General features: G+C 39.9%; 1 protein-coding gene across 1 annotated transcript; it reads left to right on the top strand.

The window, feature by feature from the left end:
• The first annotated feature begins 9,588 nt into the window (after positions 1-9,588).
• fam98a (family with sequence similarity 98 member A) lies at positions 9,589-19,364 on the top strand. The gene is made up of 8 exons (XM_078273394.1): positions 9,589-9,728; positions 10,448-10,596; positions 11,404-11,538; positions 14,978-15,159; positions 15,619-15,699; positions 15,809-15,925; positions 17,242-17,409; positions 18,099-19,364. Exons 1-8 carry the CDS (start codon positions 9,691-9,693, stop codon positions 18,768-18,770), a joined length of 1,542 nt encoding a protein of 513 aa, XP_078129520.1. The 5' UTR covers positions 9,589-9,690; the 3' UTR covers positions 18,771-19,364.
• Positions 19,365-22,164: the final 2,800 nt, after the last annotated feature.

Below are 22,164 nucleotides of genomic sequence, written 5' to 3' on the forward strand. Positions count from 1 at the left end.
AAAGAAAAAAAAAGGGTACTAAACAACAGTCGGTGACATTAAAGAACGGCTTGTTTATTGCTAAGGCCATATGGTAAAAATTAAATGATTTAATAATAATGTATAACAATAACAATAACTTAATTCACTAGTAAATTGCTGTTGAACGACAAAAACAACCACCAGATGTGAAAAGGACATTTAACAATAACTTTGAATGCACCACGAGACTGTGGTTTACCAGTTTCATTGAACGCACTGTCTGTGTTGTTTTTCTGATGGCAGCTGCAGATTGTTACATACCGGTGTTGAATCCTCTACAGTAAAACACAGTCAAACTTTACACCGTTTAGCGTTAGTTGTCAGCATTGTAACCGTGTTTAATCCAGCTACTAGCTAGCGGTAGGCTAACGTTAGCTGCTGTCGAGTATAGTGTTAACTAGCATCACGTGCAGCCGTGTTTGTGTTGCCTGTATCGTCTGTTTCAGAGCATCAGAGAGAAGCGCAGACATATCAGTGGCACCAGATTTCGGTAGCCAGGGTTGGCAGGAAGAAGATTTTTACAAGTAAATGTTCCAATTAATGATCCAGGCAGCACATTCTCGTCTCCCTCCTTCATTTTACAGTCGAATGGTGGCTAGAACGGCTCCGGGTCAAACGTCAATATGGAATGGATTAATCTGCGTTATTTTTTCTCTGATTAATTAATCGAAATGAACGCGTTAGTTTGACAGCCCTAATATATATATATATATATATATATACATATTTTTATTATTTATTTACATAGTTTAATTTCATTCTTTAATTATCTGTTTAAACTTTATCCAGTTTGTATTTAAAAAAGGGTGACCCCCCCTCACTTTTGACCTTTGGTCATCAATCATCCTGCACATTCCTGAGTGAGACAATATCTTCTCTGCTGAGCTCCAGTGCAGTTCTGGCTAGTCCAAGTGTTCATACCAAACTGATTTATGTTAACATTGGGCTAAATGGGGTGTGAATCCAACATTTCCATAGATTTTTACAAGTAAATGTTCCAATTAATGATCCAGGCAGCACATTCTCTTTTTTTCTTTCTTTCTTTCACTTTAATTCTCCTTCATTTTACAGTTGAATGGTGGCTAGAACGGCTCCGGGTCAAACGTCAATATGGAATGGATTAATCTGTGTTTTTTTTTTTAACGCATTATTTTTTCTCAGATTAATTAATCGAAATTAACGCGTTATTTTGACAGCCCTATTAATTACTAATGTTAACTAGCATTTTAGTTAGCAATAATTAGCCTGTGTCCATGTTATCTCCTTACATATACCTACGCTCTCCGTCTCTGCAATATTCGGAATGATTGAGATTTCTCTTGGCACAGCTACCAGAAGACTTACAACTTTCAGACAGGTTGCTCACGTCACATTTACATCTTCAAGCTCAGTTAGAGGAACGCTCAGCGCTCACCGGAAAAGTGCTTCTAATGGCCTTCACTGGTCTCCGTCCAGAGCAACGGGATCTGTTGGTCCATTCTATACATGGATTTCTCTGCAACGTCATCACTGCTTGCGCACGCAACCGGGAAGCAGAAAGAAGACGTGTTTCGTGTAGCTAGTAGTAGTAGCAGCATAGCATAAGTCAAAATGCCAAGGTGTTGTTGCGCGGTTAATTGTACAAACAGAGCCAGTGATGGGTGCCTGATGTTTAACATACCTAGGGGGAAGCATGCTTTTGCCAAAAACCGGCGGAGGTTATGGCTTCAAGCCATAAGAAGGGCAGATTGGGGTCATATGCAAGAATCAGGCTCCCATTGTATCAATCAGAAAAGTTGCAGCTTGTTCAGTTGTTCAGCTAAGTGATATCTACCTGTCAGGGTACACATAGACAGTTAAAGGTCCGGACGGAGATAAGTTTTTTACTGCTAGCTAAACTACACCGATGTTTTGCTAACGTTAGCACAACAGCATTAGCCTAGCCAATATTACGACTTCGGAGTTTCTTATATCTGCGTCCATGCTGTCAACATGAGACCTGTGGCGTTAGTGCTCCTTTTGTACCATAATTTTATTGAATGAAATATTAAGCTTCGCTCCTACGAGATGGGTGGGTTTTTATTACGTTACACACAAAGCTAACTGGCTATAGTTAGCCTGTACGTATGCTAGCGGACATTAGCTAACGTTGCTGAGACAGCGGCAGTAGAGTTTCGGCGAGCTAACCACGACAGTGTTGTCGCCCTCTTGCCCACAATCAACCTCTGCTGCTAAAAACAGTCAACCTGCAGTGATGTTTTGAAATGGAGGCACACATATTGTACCTTTTCCCGGAAATCCTGGCCATTATTTTAAGGCATAAACCAACCATAGGGGTACACTCAGGGGTAACCCTGCTGCTAGCATTGGCTATTAGCCTAAAAAGACAATTATAGCCATACATATATCACAGTAACACTGCAAAATTAAAGACAGACAAACTAAAATCACATTTTGAACCTCTAAATACCAATGACTGCTAAAGTGCTAAAAGTTGGTCTGTCCTTTCAGCAGAAGAAGCTGAACCAAAAATGATTTTCTGGCATCGTTATAATCAGAACACATTTGAGAACTTCGGATGTGGTCAATGCAATCTGTTTTCCACAACCAGATGAATGGCGCCAAATACGCTGCTCTATACACCAGGTCTTCCTTCTGTAGGCTCTGGTCATTCCCGCCCCTCCTCCGAGAGACCTTGGGTTCCGGAAGTAAATTTCCCATTCATTTCTCCCATTGACGTCTGGAAAAATCCGTAAAGAGTTTTAGACCTGCCTTAGGCTAACCAGACGGTACGTGACTCATAAGCATACAACATATAATTTTGAGTAAAAAAACTAACAGAAAATCCCCAAAAAGTCAAAGGTACTAGCAGGTGCGCAACTACCCAGTGTCAGAGGGGTATGCAGCAACAATTTTGGCAAGGGTAGTTACCCTTTTTCAGAAGGGTAGTTACCCTTTTTCAGAAAGGTAACGAATGATTAGTTATCCTTTTTCAGAAGGGTAGTTACTGTTTTTCAGAAGGGTAGTTACTGTTTTTCAGAAGGGTAGTTACCCTTTTTCAGAAGGGTAGTTACTGTTTTTCAGAAGGGTAGTTACCCTTTTTCAGAATTGTAGTTACCCTTTTTCAGAAGGGTAACGAATGATTAGTTACCCTTTTTCAGAAGGGTAGTTACCCTTTTTCAGAAGGGTAATTACTGTTTTTCAGAAGGTAGTTACTGTTTTTCAGAAGGGTAGTTACCCTTTTTCAGAAGGGTAACGAATGATTAGTCACCACTTTTTCAGAAGGGTAGTTACTGTTTTTCAGAAGGGTAATTACCCTTTTTCAGAAGGGTAGTTACTGTTTTTCAGAAGGGTAATTACCCTTTTTCAGAAGGGTAGTTACTGTTTTTCAGAAGGGTAGTTACCCTTTTTCAGAAGGGTAACGAATGATTAGTTACCCTTTTTCAGAAGGGTAGTTACTGTTTTTCAGAAGGGTAGTTGCTGTTTTTCAGAAGGGTAGTTACCCTTTTTTAGAAGGACGTTACTTACCGGAAAAATTGAACTGCCGACTCCTTTGAGTGTCTTGTCGTACAACCGAACGTTGAACAAGATATTATTAGGTGACCTAGTGTCACAGTCACGAAGACAAAAGCTGGTCAACCCCCAAGTTTACGTGCCATGGATAAGCTTTGCTAAACCCATAGACAGTATATAAGATTCATGATTGACAGGCCGCGAACTGTCAATCACATCATAGCCACGCCCTAAAACACCCCCCTGCTTTATCGCCAATATGGTCCAAACAGTGTCAGCCATCTTGAAGCTAAGCTAACAGGCTCTCTCTTCTGCAGCAACCTTGCAATTATGTGCATTCAAACTACCGCACATGTGTACCACCAGGATATATTGGTACAGATTGGAGAATATGCAGGAAACTTTATTACAGACGGAATACTCAACACACTATGCGAGCTTCGCCTGCTACGGGACCAGCACCTCAGCCTGCGGTGTCTCTTGATGCCGCTAGCCGGGGAAGGGGACATCGAAAGCGATGTGCGAGAAAACAGAAACGCGGAATGAGGGCAGGAGTTCGAGCTAGGTGGAAAGCTAACGCTAGCCGGCCACCTGTCCCATCCATCCTGCTTGCAAATGTCCGCTCATTAGACAACAAACTGGACTACATCCAACTTCAATGAAACTCCCAACGCAAGTTCAGAGACTGCTGTGTTTTTGTTGTTGTGGAAACATGGCTAAACAACAGTGCACCGGACTCCGCTATCCAGCTACCAGGCCTGCTAGCCTTCCGAGCAGATAGAAATGCTGCTCTCTACTTATGCCCTTTCTTTTGTTGTCTGTCCTGTCCCTTGTCTGTCTGAAATGTTCTACTTTAAGTAGTAATTGAACTTTATATATAGTCTACAATGTATGTGCACTACATGTAGGCTGTCTCGTATGTCATTTTTATATAATGTCGTTTTTATAGATTTTAAATGTGTAATACCACTTGAGCCACGGTGAAACGTTGTTTCGTTTCACTATATACATTGTATATGGTTGAAATGACAATAAAACCCACTTGACTTGACTGTCCTTTGTAACCGGTAGGCGTGGTTTGGGTGTGGCCTCATAGAGAAACGAAGCAAGTGCATTCTGGGAGTTGTCTTTCATCCACATGAGCCAAAAAAATACTTTTCTCGGTCTAGAAGGCAACTACTTTTAAAATTATTTCACATTTTTACTACATAAATGACCCAATTTAAATACATATTCATCTTTCCAGCGGTGAAATATCCCTTTAAACATGTACATGTTCAAGTACTGACTGTTTAACCCCAAATATGTAAACAGTAAACTGTATAAACAGATTAGATTAACTCAAATATATAAATAATTTGTAAATCTTACAATATCTTAATAATTTTTAACAATTACAGTGACGCAATAATTGGCATTAAAATTCTTGTTTTCAGGCTCCTTCCAAAAATGCTAAATGTATTAAAGTAAAACACGCAAGTAAAATGAGAATCCAAAACAAAAACTAGAACTGCAAGCAGTTATGACGGGGCCCAAGCCACCCACGCCAGTCGCCCCCGACGCCCCGGGGAGCGCGCGAAAGCGGAACCCAAAGCCAGGCGGCTGGGAGGCAAACGTCGGTAGGCGCAAGCCGCGACGTCTGCGGTACGACGCCGTTGCAAATGTAGCGGTCAACAGTTCATCTCCATGCATATACAGACTACCTTTAACAATGATATACGGATAGGATTGGAGATGAAAAGTTCAACGGACACATTACCGCGATCAGCTTTATGGGAAATTAAGAATCAATGCCACCGACATAACCAATCACACTATGACAGACTCTCCACTTAGCACCAACTGCAATGTTTAACTGTAAATGAATGTAGCCTACTGACAGTCTGGCACACGTGGGTGCTCAGTATTTTCGTCGGCGCCTATGAATGGTATTGATTTTGGATTGAAAAAGTGAGAGAAAAGAGTTGCATTCGTCCACTGTGAAGGTTATAGAAACTTTGTCAGGTGGCTGACAGAAGTTTGTTTATTGTAAAAAACCAAAGGAGCAGGCAAAAGTGAAAACCAAAACCTAACGGTAGTAGGCAAACATCAGTAAATATTGAGAAGTGTGAGCTGCAAGGTCTGTGGTACATTCCCATTGCAAATATGTCATTAACATTGAGTAAAAGGGCCAAAACACATATACGTTGATTATAGCACCCCCTAATGGCCGATCTTTGCCAAATTTAGTAAAGACCCTCAGAGCGGCATGCCAAACTAGCATCACAAGTTTCGTGTTGATTGCATTTACTGTGGCAGAGATAATGCAATTGCAAATTTCCCATTTAAATGCATTGCATTATTGGCCAAAACAAATAAATGTTGCTTATAGTGCCCCCTAAAGGCCGATCTTTGCCAAATTTGGTACAGAGCGTCGTAGTGGGATGTTGAACAATGATCTCAAGTTCCTTGCTGATAACATTTAATTTGGTTGAGATATGATATGATATGTGTGTGGTAGCTAGCTAGGAAAATTTGTTTGGTCGTCAAATGTGCATACTTTAACGTAGCAATATTCTTTTGATAACTTTTGGTCAGGTCCATCTGGACATGCTATTTACCAGGTTTAGTGTAGATCGGTCACATGGCCTAGGACGAGTTCAAAAAAGTTGGTTTTGCCCATTGCATGATATTAATTCTTAATTCTTAATTCAAAGAACACATGGATGTAAGGCTTTCTAATGTGCGATGTGTAATGTGGGAGTTATAGGCAAAAACACGTTTGACGTAATTATAGCGCCACCTAGTGGTCCACATGTGTAATTTTTGGTAGGTGAGGTCCAAGACCCATTGTACATCTACCCTGTAAATTTAAAGTTGTTCACATCGTAGTGTAAGTGGTGAATCCAAACGTGGGTCCCATAGGCCACGCCCACTTCGATCAATCAGTATCCCACTGTGGGGTTGACCTCAGAAGTGGCCCTAGATGGTACCCATCAAATTTTGTAAAATTCAGATGAGCCGTTCATGAGGTATAAACTTTATGTACTTGTAGCGCCCCCTAGTGGCCAATTTTTGTAAAATGTGTGGGCCACCTCCAGAGGGTCATGGCAAACAAGAATCTTACGTTTTGCGTTGATAGCATTTATTTTGGTCGAGATATGGCAAAGTTGGTGTTTAGCTACACAAATTTGTTTGTGCGTAATATGCGCAATTTTTATCCTATAAAAATTCTTTGGATAACTTTTTGTCAGGTTGGTCTGGAGATGCTACCTGCCAAGTTTCATGCAGATCGGACGCACGGACTAGGAGGATTTCGGCAAAGTAGGTTTTCGATAAATTGCGATTTTTCACGCATAAAAGTCTAGGCGGAAATGGGCGTGGCCTATATCAGGAGATTCAGCTGGATCCAAGGAACGCGAAAATATATGGTTTTTGAATGTGCGATGTACGGTTTGGGAGTTATAGGTCCAAAAGCTTTGTTTTTGCAAAAGCGCCACCTAGTGGTGGATATGAGATATTTTTTTGAATCTTTGCAATTTTCACCAGTTGTGTGCAAATTTTTGTGAGTTTTCGTGCATTCTAACCCCCTCAAAAATGCGACGAAGGACTCGGAAAAATAATAATAATCTGACCAAAAACAATAGGGTCCTTGCAGTTTCACTGCTCGGGCCCTAATAATAATAATAATATATTTTATTTGTGGGTGCCTTTCATAGCACTCAAGGACGCCTTACAGTTAAAACAAGCAAAAATACAGTTAAAAAGGCAAATATAATTAAATTAAAACAAACACATTTAAAAGATTGAGATAGAAAATTAAAATAAAGCAATCTATCCATTATTTTGATGGCGAGTGGAGTCATGTGGGGTAGGCCTTTCGGAAAAGGTGGGTTTTGAGGGAGGTTTTAAAGGTGGGTAGAGACTCTATGGTACGGATGGATAGCGGGAGAGGGAGTTCCAAAGGCGAGGAGCAGAATGGCTGAAGGCTCTAAACCCCATTGTGGACAGGCGGGCAGAAGGAGTGAAAAGCAGTGAGGAAGAGGATGATCGGAGTGTTCGGGATGGAGTGTAGGGCTGAAGGAGTTCAGAGAGGTATGGATTAGCGAGATTATGGAGGGCTTTAAAATACTTTAACAGTAATGCTTCAATCAAACTTAAATATGGTACCTCCCCCTGTTTTCAGTTATCGCGGGGCGTTCGTCAAGGCTGTCCGGTCTCTCCTTATTTATTTCTCCTTGCTGCCCAACTCCTCTCCACATTAATTCATGAAAGTAATATACAGGGTATTTATCTTGCTGGCAGACAAGTTACTATAAGTCAGGTGGTTGATGACGCCACACTTTTTTTGAAAGATTCAAACCAAATTCCTATTGCAATTCAGCACATTCAGTTATTCCATGCAGCATCAGGCTTTATCTGTATATTACGAAGTGTGAGCTGTTATCCATTACACAGTGTGAACATACATCGTTATATGGCATTCCCGTGAAGTCTCAGGTAACTTATTTAGGCATTGTGATAACTACAACTAAAGATGAAAGATGCAATTTGAACTTTAGCCCCATTATCAATAAAACTCAGAAAAGATGCAATCTTTGGCTCCAGATAGACTTGTCATTAAGAGGTAGAACTTTATTAACAAAAGCTGAAGGTATATCCAGGCTAATATATGCTGCAATTGCTTTAAATGTTGATTCCTCTTTTTGTAAGTCTATGGATAAAATGCTATTCAAGTTTATCAGGAAAAACTAAAAACATATTAAAAAAAATACTGTTATGATGAATACAATTGAATCTTGTGGACTTAACTTTTTAGATGTTACTACCCTGAACTATACCTTTAAAGTCAGCTGGATTAGAAAATGTCTCTGTTACCCAGAATCCATTTGGAATTTTATTCCAAATTACATGTTTTCTAAATTAGGGGGTCTTCCCTTTTTGCTTCTGTCCAATTACAACATTGAAAAATGACCACTTAAATTAGCTAATTTCCACAAACAGCTTGGTCTCTTAATGACAAACACGGTTTCTCTCCTCATAAGTATCTCATATGGAATAACAGTGACATTTTATTCAAAAACAAATCCTTATTTTTGGTTTCACAATAATATTCTATTTGTCAAACAGTTATTCAATGCAGATGGTCTTCTAATGAATTACTCCGAATTTTGTGTCCTTTAACATCCCTGTCACCCCAAAAGAGTTTGCTATTGTAATGGATGCCATTCCAAAAGGTGTAATGATGTTATTTAGAGGTAACACTGAACCACTTCCTTCTCCTTGTCTGTTGTCATTGAAGGACACAATAATAGGGAAAATATTTCTTTTATCGAGCCCTTCAACCTGAAACAGATGATCCTTCTTTTAAAAGGACATTCTCACCATCCCATATGTTACCCATTACTGGGGAAGATTTATTTCAAATATCTGGTGGAAAAATGACATTGACATTGACTGCTCTTTCTGTGGAGTTGATCGTGAAACAACCATATGTACGTATATTGGAGCTGTCCTAATACTGTCACTTTTTGGAAAGACTTTGCCCTATATATTATCTGTAACATTTCTGTCAACTTTTCTCTGATGTACAAAGATGTGCTGTTTGGTTTTATGATGTCTGCATTCTAAAACAAAAACAGTATTAAATCATCAATCTTTTCGTTATCTCGGCAAATTTCACATTCACAAAAGTAAATTCTGTAACAGAAAACCTGTATTTAAAATCTTTATGAATGAAATGCTACAATACATACAAAATATTCAGCACTCTACAAACCCTAAAGCCTTAAAGACTCTTGATATTTGTAAATTACTTAATTGCATGAACTGCTAAATTATTTAATGTATTTTCCGTTATATTTTTTTTGTTTTTTTTTTACTCTTTCACATTTTATGTACCTCCTGACCCCTGGTATATATGTGTTTTGGAATTTGTCATTGTACAAAAAGATTAAAAAAAAGTTTTTCTTAATAATTAACTGCCTTCTTTCTACTGCTCCACATTGGAGTCTTAATACATCCATGATTGGAGTCCGCTAGATGGCGGTAAAGCATCTGTAAATTGGTTTGCCAACCACCAATAAATCCAAAGAAGTAGTAGAATAAGTCAAACGTGTATCAGCTGAGCTGGCTGCTGATGTGAAAACTCTATTTAATATAGTACGTGATTTTAGAGCATAAGAATAGATCATTGGGATGGAGAATGACATCCTCGTCTCTCTTGAAGATTTAGGGTAAGTTAAAAAACGTGATATGTCTGCCTTTGTATGAAAATGATGTGCGAAAGCTGGCATTCCAATGACCAGCCTTGCCAGTCTTTCCTATTTTAGCCACCAGCACATTAACGTTACAGTGTAGCTTGCTTTAGCAAAACGGCTAACTTGCTGTTGTAGCTAACGGTTATTCCAGTCTGACGGTGATGCATTTTTTCATTGCTATGTATGTGAACCATAGTTATCTGTGTGCGTACCGGTATTAATAGACCTACAGACTGGTTGTAATCATGTTGTGCCACAAGCTGCGTCAGCAGAAGCTGCTTCCGTCATGATTTATATCAGGCTAGCTCCAACACATTCCTTTCTATTAACCAATTCTAGCCCCACTTTCTAAAAATGACTGCCATGATCGATGCCAAGTCTTTTTTGGTTAATTAACCTACTATGCTGAAATATCGTGTAGCTTCTCACAGGTCAGTAATGTCCCGAGACAAGTCTGTACGGCTAGTGTAAACCTCGCTCTGCTTCTTGAACCAAGCCTCAGTATTGTTTATCTTTACTGCCAAGCTGTAACGTTACTGATAAGGGTATGTTGTTGATAATATGTTGTTTTATGTCATTTATTAATTCCTCTTTTCTTTTTTATATAAAAATGTATGTAATGTTGTTTTATTTTAAATGTTCGAAATGAAGTAAAAAGAAAAAGTGTTTTATATGAACTATGTATGTCACTGTAGGTACCAAGGCCCTCTGTTGGAGGAAGGAGCTCTGGATTCTGCTGTGAGCAGAGGAGCAGCTTCCCCTGAGTTTACTAAGCTTTGTGCCTGGATAGTCTCAGAGCTTAGACTCTACTGCAAGCTGGAAGAGAATGTCCACGCCACTAACTGTAAGACATATTTTATCACTGTTAAGTAAAGTTGCTCCTGCTGCAGAATTATTAGAACAATTTGAATAGTAACAGAAGTGATGCACTTAAAAATGATTTTACTAGTATCTTTCCCTTTTCTTGCAAGCTAAAGCTTGATGACGATGGCAAAGAAGTGAAAACATTTGATCTATTCTTGGCACATGCTATGGTTTGGGTTTTGTGGGCTATTAAGTAATTCGATTGGATTAATTAGCGTTTTAAACCAATGGTAGAAGAGGGCGGGGATATTTCATTTTTTGATTTTTTTTTCTTCTCACTTTATTGAATTCTAAGTTAAAACAGGCATCTGTAGAACATGACATTAGTTTGTTACAGTTCAACTGAGAACATGACACAAATACTGATTAAAAAAAAAACTGAAATTAAGAAGTAAAATAAGGAGATCTACATGTGAGTAAATATTTTGCCAGCCGAATCAAATTGTTTACAGGATATTAAACCTTTGTTTCATTATAATACATTTGTTGTTGTTTGTCTTTCTTTTCAGGGATTGTATAAATGAATATTTGATAAGACATATGAGTTTACAATTACAATTCTTCCTCGGCATTGAGAAGTTGCATGTTTGGTCTATGGGTAGAACTATCTTCTGGCATCGCAAAATAAAACTTGCACATCATTGCTGCTGGAAGAATTCCTACGGGAAACACTGTGCTGACACAGATACTGTAGCTGACTGTATTTCTTAGACTGGGTATTTGTGAGATTTACCCAGCCTGCCTTCTGACATCGTGTTTGGTGTGTTTCTCCTTCTAACCCTGCCAGGTCCAAGCGAAGCAGAGGGCTTCCAGCTGGAGATGAGTGGCCTGCTGTCAGAGCTCGCCTGTCCCTACTCTATCCTCACCAGTGGAGACATCACCCAGAGGTTCCTCAACAGGACCGACTGTCTGCTGCTCATTAGTATGATAACAGCACTTTGCACCATCTCAGTTTCAAACGCAACCCTAAATCTTTTTTTGAAGGAAAGCATTGCTGCATTAACCTGTGAGGTTAAAGTCTGTTGCACTTTATGTGGACTGTTGTACCACACTAGGGCTTTGACATTTGCCCAAAAATCATATTCAAAGTTCGTTTGTTTATTAATATTAGAATATATTAGAATATTTATTAATAATATTTTGACCATTAAATGCCTTCAGTAAGACTTACATTGGTATCAAACTTAAGTTGTAAATGTTCTGTCCACCAGAGGGCAGTGTATCAGTCAATGTCAATAGGCAGGCAATGATGTTTCCAGAAGAAAAAGAAACACACTGCCACAACAGTTTTTTAAAAAAATTAAAAGTCAGCCAGGAAATGAGTCGGGGGAAATGCAACGCTACCGAGCCACGGCCGAGAGTGAGTTACATTTTGAAATGCTTGAAAAAGCCTCGGAATCTGAATTGAAAACGTTTACAAGCAAACACATTTACAAAAAAGAATGCCCATAACAGGTTTGCATATTAAGGGCTGCCTAATATTCGTTCGAATATCATTATTTTTTTTAATATTCGAATTATATTCGAATAACGAAGTTTGGAGTCAAAGCCCTATACCACACCCACCTATGATGAAGTGTTGCACTGTCATCAGGGCTTGAAATACTTTTTTTCTGTGTACATGCACTGTTGCATGCACAAAAAAGTTTGAACCTGCACCCAAACACTTATTTACTGAGTCCCAGATGGCACATCCGACTAAAAGAAATCCAACATTGACCGCTGAAACGCATTCTTTTTTTATAGGTTACTCAGTTCAGGTTCTCAAAAACTGTACAGTAAAATACCTTCAAATGTTATATGTTTGTAATTGGAGTCATCCCTGGATAATATTGAAAAGTTCAGCAAACTTCTGAAGAAAAATATTTATTTAATTAATTTATGAGAGTTTAAAAATAAAGACAATTCTAATTTGTTACATCATTTGAGATTACTTTCTATGTTTAGGTATGTGCAGTGAAACAACTTGTGGTCATATTCGGGAACATTTTGAGCAGAAATCCATTGTGTTTCTCAGAAAACCTAATATGGAACGTCCTCCTCACTGTCAGGTGGCTCGCTGTTTGGAGCCATCTGCTGTTGTGAATGTATATAGACATATAAAAGTCTAGACTCTGAATATAACACTCCACTTTTTCAAACGTATTTTCAGAAAAAAGAAACATCCCCTTGACAATTATAAGCACCCTCTCCCAGTTTTTTCTTATTTGAAGCCCACACAACTGTTTAGAAAAACTGATGTGCTGCATTGGAAAATAGACAAGTCATTATTTTAGCTTAGTGCCATCCCCTAGTTTAGTACAATATTCCACTACCACACTTCAAACTTTAGCATCGCTCTCACAGATTGTTTACTATGTTCATGTATGTCGGCATCCTGCAATCACAACCTTTTTCAGGGCTAAATGCAGGGTAGTTTTGTTTAGCAAAATGCTAGTGTTAGTGTACTTTTAGGTCATGAAGTTGGGTTTACTCACTTAACTGTGTGCAAACCTCCACCTGAGCAGATGTGTAATTAGCGATATCTGAAAACACCTGAGCGTGAAGGCCCTTTAAAGAACTCCTAGAACTTTTTCACAGCAGACATTTTGACTTGTTTATAGCAGGAAAAGCACAGGGGTAGCTTATAATGATAGCTCTGTCCCATTTTTAAAAGTTTAATATGTAACTTTTCCGCATTAAAATGTCTAAACACGACCTATACCTATGTTATATATTTTGTTGAGTTGTGTATTTACACAGAATCAATCCCCTTTGCGCATGCATCAGCATCGTCTGCCAGAAGCTGTCATAAATTGACTTTTTATCCAGTTTTAAGCCACATTTTATGATACGCACTAGATCTTGGTCATTTTTAACTATACATTTTAACCAAATTAATGATTTTAGTCATTGGACTACTGGATCTTAAGTTGTCAAAGAAGCAAGATGAGTAATCTTTACTCAGGTCGGTTGAACAACGTCAGGGAAATACTTATTTTTAACGTGAAACTACTTTATTCAGTGTTTTTACCGGTTTAAATCAGTGGGTCTGTTTGTTTTGGAGAGGTGGAGACCTCCTGAACGTTGAACACAGAAAGAATCCTAACCAAGAGAAGCTGACTGCAATGGTGGTAAAGACAAAACCTTTTATGATCGCACGCTACTTCATAACATCACCAAACTTCGTCTTTTGTTATTGTTTTGATTGAGAGACCCCTATCGGCAGAAAATTACATATTGTGCGTTAAGTATTCCAGTGAGCGAACATTCACAATTCCCCGGACCCTGGAACTGACACATAAAAATTAAATATAGCCATTACCTTGTAATTGACTATGGTGTTGCTTTTCCCACCATAACACGTTGACATGTCTGCTGTCAAAGGCCTATACACCTCTTACAACTGGGAAACTGGTATTTAGTAATTTTTCTCCGTTTTTAGACCATGACTGAAAGTATGTCATTCTATGCAATGATACAACTCCTTCACTTGGGGAAACCCAGGCATTGTAATCCAAGGAAAAGTGAACAACTGACCTGGTAGCGTTAAGTAGTACATTGTCAAATAATGTGCTATTTTAAGCTAAGTTTTTGTAAGATGATATGGCTTGTTTCCCTTTTCTGCTGGTGCTTTTGGCTTTCTCTCATTCAACAGTGTTTTGAAGGGCATTCAGCATAGTGTTGGGATGATTAAATGTTTAATTTTTCACCATACAATAGGCTTTTCATACAACAGATATTGTGACTTGTCAAACTCAGTTGTAATGATGTTAAAAATGGCTACAAGTTGTTATTAAGGTGTGTCCATGTATTGTGCATTCTGGCTTACTGCTACACCAAAGCTGGGTAGACACTGTTTTTATTTATCTTGTATTTTTTTTATCAATCTTATCCTGTACGTATAAGTTGATCAGCAGCGATGTTGCACTAAGACTGAAAGTAAACACTGAACCACCAGTTGGTTTTGGCCATTGACAATTCCAACTTTATTCATGTTGACAAAAACAGAGAGCAACAGCGTTACTTTTTGCAATTCTACCATGAACAGAAAGTAAGTTGTGGTTTTAGCCACAACATGTAAACATACTACTACAGTAATATTAGAACAAGCCGTACAATTTAGAATATATCTTTTGACAGCAGCCTTTGTGAAACTGCAGAAAGCAAACTTTGACGGGTGGATTTCCTGTATGAAAACACAGCTGAATTGAATTAAGCTGAATTTCATAACCCTTAATTACATTTCTAGTGACTTTTATTTGTTTTTTTTTGTGCTAAGGTAACTTCTTGAGCCAGATAGCATTTTAACTGTTTAACTATGACTCTGAAACCTAAGCATCCTAGAAATTTAACCAGTCCAATTTTTTTTGCCTTTGAAGCCTTTCTGGTGTCTGACTTGGAGGCGTCAAGGATGATCTTGGTAAATAAGCCTGAAAAGAAAACCCAGGATTCAGGCAGCCCCATGTTCCAGGAACTGAAGGGCATCTGCATGGCACTGGGCATGTCCAAGCCTCCAGCAAACATCACCATGTTCCAGTTCTTCAGTGGAATTGAGAAGAAGGTCTGTTGACAGAGAGATGATGTGCTCTCAAAGAAGGGTTAAACATGCGTTTCAATTCTTTAAATTCCTGACAATAGCTACCAAAAAACACTGTGGTTGTCCACAGTGCAAAATTTGGTTTGTAATGTGTCCGCTACCACTGAATCTGTGGATTGTTTAACTTCATTTGTGAATCCGTTTTCAAAAGAGTTTCTGTCCTTACAGTAAATGCCTATTTTAGTTGGAATGATGTGACATCAACATAGAATAATAATGATAATGATATGCAATAAATATTGTCAGCAGGTTCAGTCCAAACATACTGTCATGTTTAGTCAGTGTGAGAAGACATCTGGTTGTACACATTTCTGCTTTTGTCAGTGTAGTTTAATGTATTGTATCTGCTGTTTGATCTATATTTTTAAATGTCTATTCATGCACTCATAATACACACATCTGCACGTTGTCCCTTTTTCATAGCTGAAAGAGGCCATAAGTAGAGTCCCACCAAATCATGTAGGAGAACCTTTGATGAAGAAGGCCCTTGGACCTGTGCACTTGGTAAATACAGAAAAACAATAAAGAAATATAATATACTTGAGGAACACTGCATGCAAGTGAATAACCGTTACATTAATTTTCTTTTTTCTTTTTTTTCTCATTTTGCCAGGAAAAAATTGAAGCTATAAACCAAGCACTTGTAAATGAGTATGACGTGAGAAGAAAAATGTTGTTGAAACGTCTTGATGTGACAGTGCAGTCTTTTGGTTGGTCTGACAGAGCAAAGGTATGTGGAAACTTGGTATCCTTCTAAATCTGAAAATGGGGCACTATGCACTGGAGCACAAATAAAGCATTTTAGACAGGAAGTCTTTGTACACTTTGTGTTTGATTGAGCAAAAGTTAGGCATCTTGTCCATGTGGGTTTCTTCTTTGCCCTGCTGAGGAGGGAAAGGAGTTATTATAGGGAAAGGAATGGAAAAGTAAGAAAGGAAAACACATACACTCAACGCATGTAAACAAATTAAAATGTGTTTCTGCAAGAATCTTTTTCAGGCTGCAACTAACGATTTATCAATGAATCTGATAATAATTTTCTTGATTGTTTGGTCTATAAAACATGAATGGTGAAAAATGTTATCTAGCTCAAGGGGATGTCATCAAATAGCTTGTTTTGTCCAACCAACAGTCTTAACGCCTGGGCCACACTGCCTACCTGAGCACCGCGTGTGCATTGCTTTCATTTGGTGACACGCACAGTTCTCAGCAAAAATAGACGGCTAAAAGGATCTTACGTCAGTCATATTGTCAATCACAATTTCAATGTCAATATCTGTAGAATATGTTACAGACATGGAAAAAAATAATGAATGGGTGTTTGGTGTTTTTTTGCCCCCAAAATCGCCTTTCAGGCAGCGCGACAATGGTTATGCCTGGAAGGTGACGTTGGAGGCAAAAAACACCATCGACCCTCAAACTCAACACTTACTGTTTCAGTGTAAAAATTAAACCCTCTAGCGTTTCTGTGGGCAGAATCTTAACCTCTTCTGTAATGACATAATGAAATTAAACATTCTATTATAGCTGACCATTATCAAAGGCAATCTCAATGTAAACATGCAGTGTCTATCTGTGTGGACACTGCATGCTTGCGAGTCGCAGCAATTTAACAAGGTTGCCGTCATTACCAGGTAAAGCTAGGCAGTGTGGCCCGGGCATAAAATTGAAAGATTCACAGTATACGATAATGTGAGAAATCCTCAACAATTGTTCTTGTTCAACTACATGTGTCAAGCATTATTTGAAAAATGTTGTAGCAGTGCTTCTGCATGCCTGTAATGGAAACCGCTTTCTGCTTTATTTTCATTGTACCTCAAAGTATTGTGTGTTTGGATTTCTGCAATATGAATGAATAAATGAACTTTTTATTTTCGTGCCATACCATTAAAATGGTCCATCCTAAATGGACTACATGACTGCTTCCGATGATTGACATTCATGTTCCATAAAAACAAAAAAAAACAATGCTGTAAACACATACTGTACACTTGATGTATTGCTTTCCTAAAATGAATAAGACTTCCTTTTGTATGTTTATTACAGACGCATGCTGAAAAGTTGGCCAAAGTTTACAAGCCACTCCGTTCTGCTCTTGGCACCAAAAGTAAAATCTCTTCTGCCCACCTTCTTGCTGCTCGACAAGACTTCTCCAAGATCCTACGTACAAGCAGTGGCAAGATAAGAGAGAAGACTGCTTGTGCCATAAATAAGGTAGGTTAAACACAGTATAGTCACAACACTTTTTTCTATGTCATAGGTTATTCAGACACTGTTTTTATCGTGTTCTCTGTTTATAAGTGATGTGAGTCCATGTTCTCATGACTGTTCTGTATTGTTTAAACAAAAGTTTAGCTCTTTGATGCGTGTTAAAACTTGCAGGATAGAGCAGATGTTTAAATTAAACATTTCCACGTTTTGCACGTCTGTGTGTGGGGGGGAGCCCGAGGACAGGAGGATGGGTTAGACAGAGCCCCGAGGATATGCTACTTTCAAATCTTGCTTGCTTTTCAAAATTACTAACTCTGCCTTTAATCAGACAAATATCTGGTTATAGATCGAAAATAGACTTTACTAACTAACTTTACAGCAACTTCAGCAATCCTAAGAAGGAAGCCCGTAAAGGGATATTTTGCTGATTAAAATCCAGCTTTCTGTCATGGCGCTGTGTTTAGATGAACAGTGTTTGGCTTCACTCTGTGGCGCCAGTACACAGATCTCCCCACGGAGCAGAGCAGTGGAGGTCTGATATTTTTCCGCCGGATGAAGTGAAATGCGTCGTTTACGGTCATCTGGCATTATATCGGAAGATCTCTGTTGCTCCGCTCCTTTGAGCTTTGAGCTACTTGGCTAGCGGGCTTCCTTTTAAACCGTTTTGTTTTAAAGTGTGTCCTTTTTTTCAGGTTCTAATGGGTCGAGTGCCAGACAGGGGAGGCCGACCCTGTGAGATCGAGCCTCCTCCCCCAGAGATGCCCTCCTGGCAGAAGCGTCAGGATGCTCCCCAGGGCGGAGGACACTATGGTGGAAGTGGGCACGGAGGCGGCAGGGGGGGCTACGATCACTTCTCCCAAGGTGGCCGTGGAGGATATGAGAGAGGAGGCGGAGGAGGACATGGAGACAGGGGAGGTAGAGGAGGAGGCGGCAGAGGGGGGAAGGTGCAGGGAGGCTGGGTAGACGGAGGTGGAGGAGGGAGAGGGGGTTACAACCAGGGCCACTATCAAGATGCAGGAGGACATCAGGGGGGAGGAGGGCGAGGTGGTTACGGAGGAGGAGGGAACAACCAAGGAGGCTTCCAGGACCCTGGTTACCATGGAGGAGGAGGAGGAGGTTCCCATGACAATTACCAAAAAGATGCAGGTTGGCATCAGGAGAGAGGCGGCGGTCGAGGAGGTCGTGGGGGTAGGGGAAGAGGAGGCCGAGGTGGAGGAGGAGGAGGAGCAGGACAAGGAGGAGGCTGGGGAGGGAGAGGGGGCCAGAATTTTAACCAAGGAGGACAGTTTGAACAGTTCTTCCAACATGGCGGGCAGCACTACAACCAAGCTGGCTTTAATCAAGGCAGACAGTACACTAGTTGAAGACTCAGTGAAGGGCATCGCAGCAGAGTCTACTCAAAGATCGACTCCTTAACATGTGTGAACAGATTTTAACTGCCTTATCATACAATTTAGAATTGTCAGCATGGTTGAAAGTTGACATAAATGTTAAATGATGATCTAGGAGATACATACCATATGTTTGGGAATTATTGTTTTAGTACAGAGGGCTGTAATGTAGTCCCTTGCTTTTTCATACTGGTGGGGTAATGTAACACTGTAAATGGTTAGTCAATTAGTTGGACTCTGCTGTTTTGACCTCATTTTGACACTTAATTAGCCTTATGTTTTTTAAAAGACAGGAAAAGGGTCCTAAGATTTCAGTGTTGGTGCACCTACTGTGTATCTGACATTAGATAAAATCCTTAAGTTTCATTGAATTTGGCAATTACTTGAAAACCTCTTCATCTTTCCAGTCTACATTTTGTTTCAGTAGATTTGACTGGAATCTCCTTTGTTACTTATTTAAAATGCCATATTGTACTGCTCATGGAAGCTTGTGTGGATACAAATATGGATGTTGGAAGGTTTGCATGGGTGTGTGAATGAGCAATAAAATCTAAAATGAGAACATTATTACTTTTTCATTCAGTGGTCTGATTGTCTAAGTCAAGGAACTGCAAAACGTTATAAGGCAAAATTAGATTTTTTCAGCTGCTTTTAAATTTTGACTACAAAAAAAGAGATATGCGGAGGTAGAAAAAAAATCTATAACACAACTGACATTAATTCACAAGTTATAAGTAAATGCATTTGTAGTATCAAGTCAAGACGAATTAGGGGGAACAGCAATCGGTATAATTTGGCTTCAGGTTTAACCAAATGACATACTGGACTAGATTTTAGCAAAAAACAAAAAAAAACATTTTGCATGATGTCATCTATCTATAAATTGCAGGAACCGTTAGTCCGATGGATTTGAAACTTGACAGGTGTCTTGCTACGGGAACGAGTAAGTGCAGTGCAAAGTGCAAAAGATATCGTCGGTAAAAGAAGCACACATTGGCTTTTGCCGTTCTAGCCGCTGGCCACTCCCTCACTGAGTGAGCAGGACCAGAGACAGAGAGAGAGCAGCGGAGCTTTGGCAGCTTAAATGTGACATACACCTCACAAAAATGTGCAAAGTAGCACTACGTTAACGATCTAACGACACGAGACAACACTCTCTCTCTCTCTCTCTCTCTCTCTCTCTCTCTCTCTCTGCGCGTGGTCCGGTTCTGGTGGTTGATGAACGCAGATGTGCTGATTAGCTCTCATAACGGGCCGGGTGGGTAACGCACTGCCATGAGTCCCGTTATGATGCAGCGTTCTCTATCAGGAGGGATTTTTGCAGTTCCTAGAACATAAAATTCCTAGAACCCTTTTTTTCTCATGTTCGGACTGGAACAATTTGGGGATTTTTAAGTCCCTCTGGCCGCAGTTCCTGTAACTCTTTCAGCTCTTCAGGGCAGGGTCTTTTCCCTTTTCAGCATATGAACCTAGGTGAACGAGGGTCGGGTTTCCGGTACAGACAGACCAACAATGGGACAATTTTAACAATTTTCTCTATCTTATTCACCACTAATTTCACTTCTGACAACGTTTTAGGCGAGAAATTAACTTTTTAGATTTCGAATATAGGCAGTCTTGCGAAAATTGATGCCGAATTGACAATTTGCTGCAGCAGGCCCCTGCCCCGGCTGCTAGCTTGTCACTCAGCCAGTCATGCTCAGAGACCCCGCTGTAAGCTGGAGGTCTCTCAGACCGGTCTCGGTTCTCAATTTCACCGTTGGAAAGATGAATATATCTTTAAATTGGGTCACTTATGTAGTAGAAATGTGAACAAAATTTAGAAATTTGTAGCTTCTAGGCCGAGAAAAGCCAGAAAATGTGTTTTTGCCTCGTGGATGAAAGACACCAAATCCCAGAATGCACTTGCTTCGCTGCTTTAGCGTCTACTCCCAAGCCACGCCTACTGTTACAGACAGACAGTGAGACAGTCAACTCAACTTTAGTGTGTTTTATTGTCATTTCAACCATATACAAGAAACAACGTTTCACCATGGCTCAATTGGTTACACAATTAAAATATATGAAAATGACATACGAAACAGGCTACATTTAGTGCACACACATGATATGCGCCGTAAAGTTCAGCTAACACATAGCTAGCTACTAGCATTAGCGCTTGGTGGGCTGTATCACCGAGTATACAAATTTGCGTGTAATGTAGAATGGTCAGCATTTAACAGTCACAAACTCCACCAGCAGTTAGCAATTAGTTGGATACAAGCACCCCCATTTCTGCACCAGGCAGTCTGTGTTAACACAGCTCACCTCCACTAGCTAGTCTTACCCAGCGACAGAGCAGCCGGCCTGGTAGCTAGCTGGATAGTCCGATACAGCAATTGACACAGCAAAAACACAGCAATCTCTGAACTCGCGTTGGGAGTTCTGTTGAAGTTGGATGTAGTCCAGTTTGTTGTCTAACGAGCGGACACTTGCAAGCAGGATTGATGGAACAGGTGGCCGGTTAACGTAAGTTTTCCACCCGCAAACTCGTTCAACGTTCCCCGCTGATGATGTCCCTTTATCGGCCAGAGGCTTAGAGCAACACCACTGGTCTCCATAGCAGGCGGGCGAAGCTGCGTCAAGTATTCAGTCTGCAATAAAGTTTCCAGCATATTCTCCGATCTGTACCAATGTATCCCGGTAGTACACGTGTGCGGTAGTTTGAATGCACATAATTGTTGTTCTAAAATTTCCTTCGGCATGAATAAATCTGTTTCTGCTGTGAAGCTAAGCGATGATTCAAGATGGCTGAAACTTGTTTTTACCTCGGCAATCTCCGGAAAAAGCCGACGTCCAACCCCCTATGGGCTATGCGGAAGTACTGGCTGTAGTCCTTTGCCTCTGGAAAAATTTATACCGATGACGTAAAATGACGATTTTTGCGTCATCGGTATCAATTTTTCCAGAACCACAATACAGAGATCTCCCCTCTCAGGGGGACATGAGGGAGGGAAGCACGGTCATTCAAAAATACAACCCGGTTTCTACTGATACAAGGCTTAATGCTAAATCGGTGAAGTATCCCTTTAAGATTAACGGGAACCTGTGGTTAACTGTCTTTTCGGAGTTAAACTCCACAAGCGTGTCCTGCGACTCGCCGGCCGTCACACACACACACACACACACACAGTCACACACGTCCACAGCGCAGCAGGCAGAGGCGGGGGAGAGATACCCGTTTCTCTTCGGGAGACTTGTTTAAATTATGACAAATATGCTATATACATTAGATTTAGTATTTAGTTCATACTTTTTTGGTGCATTTGTTTTCTGATTTTAACGCTATAAAGACCGTTGCCGTGCTTGCATCACTCCCTTACCCCTC

Source organism: Sander vitreus, chromosome 17, assembly GCF_031162955.1.
Source record: "Sander vitreus isolate 19-12246 chromosome 17, sanVit1, whole genome shotgun sequence".
Taxonomy (NCBI): domain Eukaryota; kingdom Metazoa; phylum Chordata; class Actinopteri; order Perciformes; family Percidae; genus Sander; species Sander vitreus.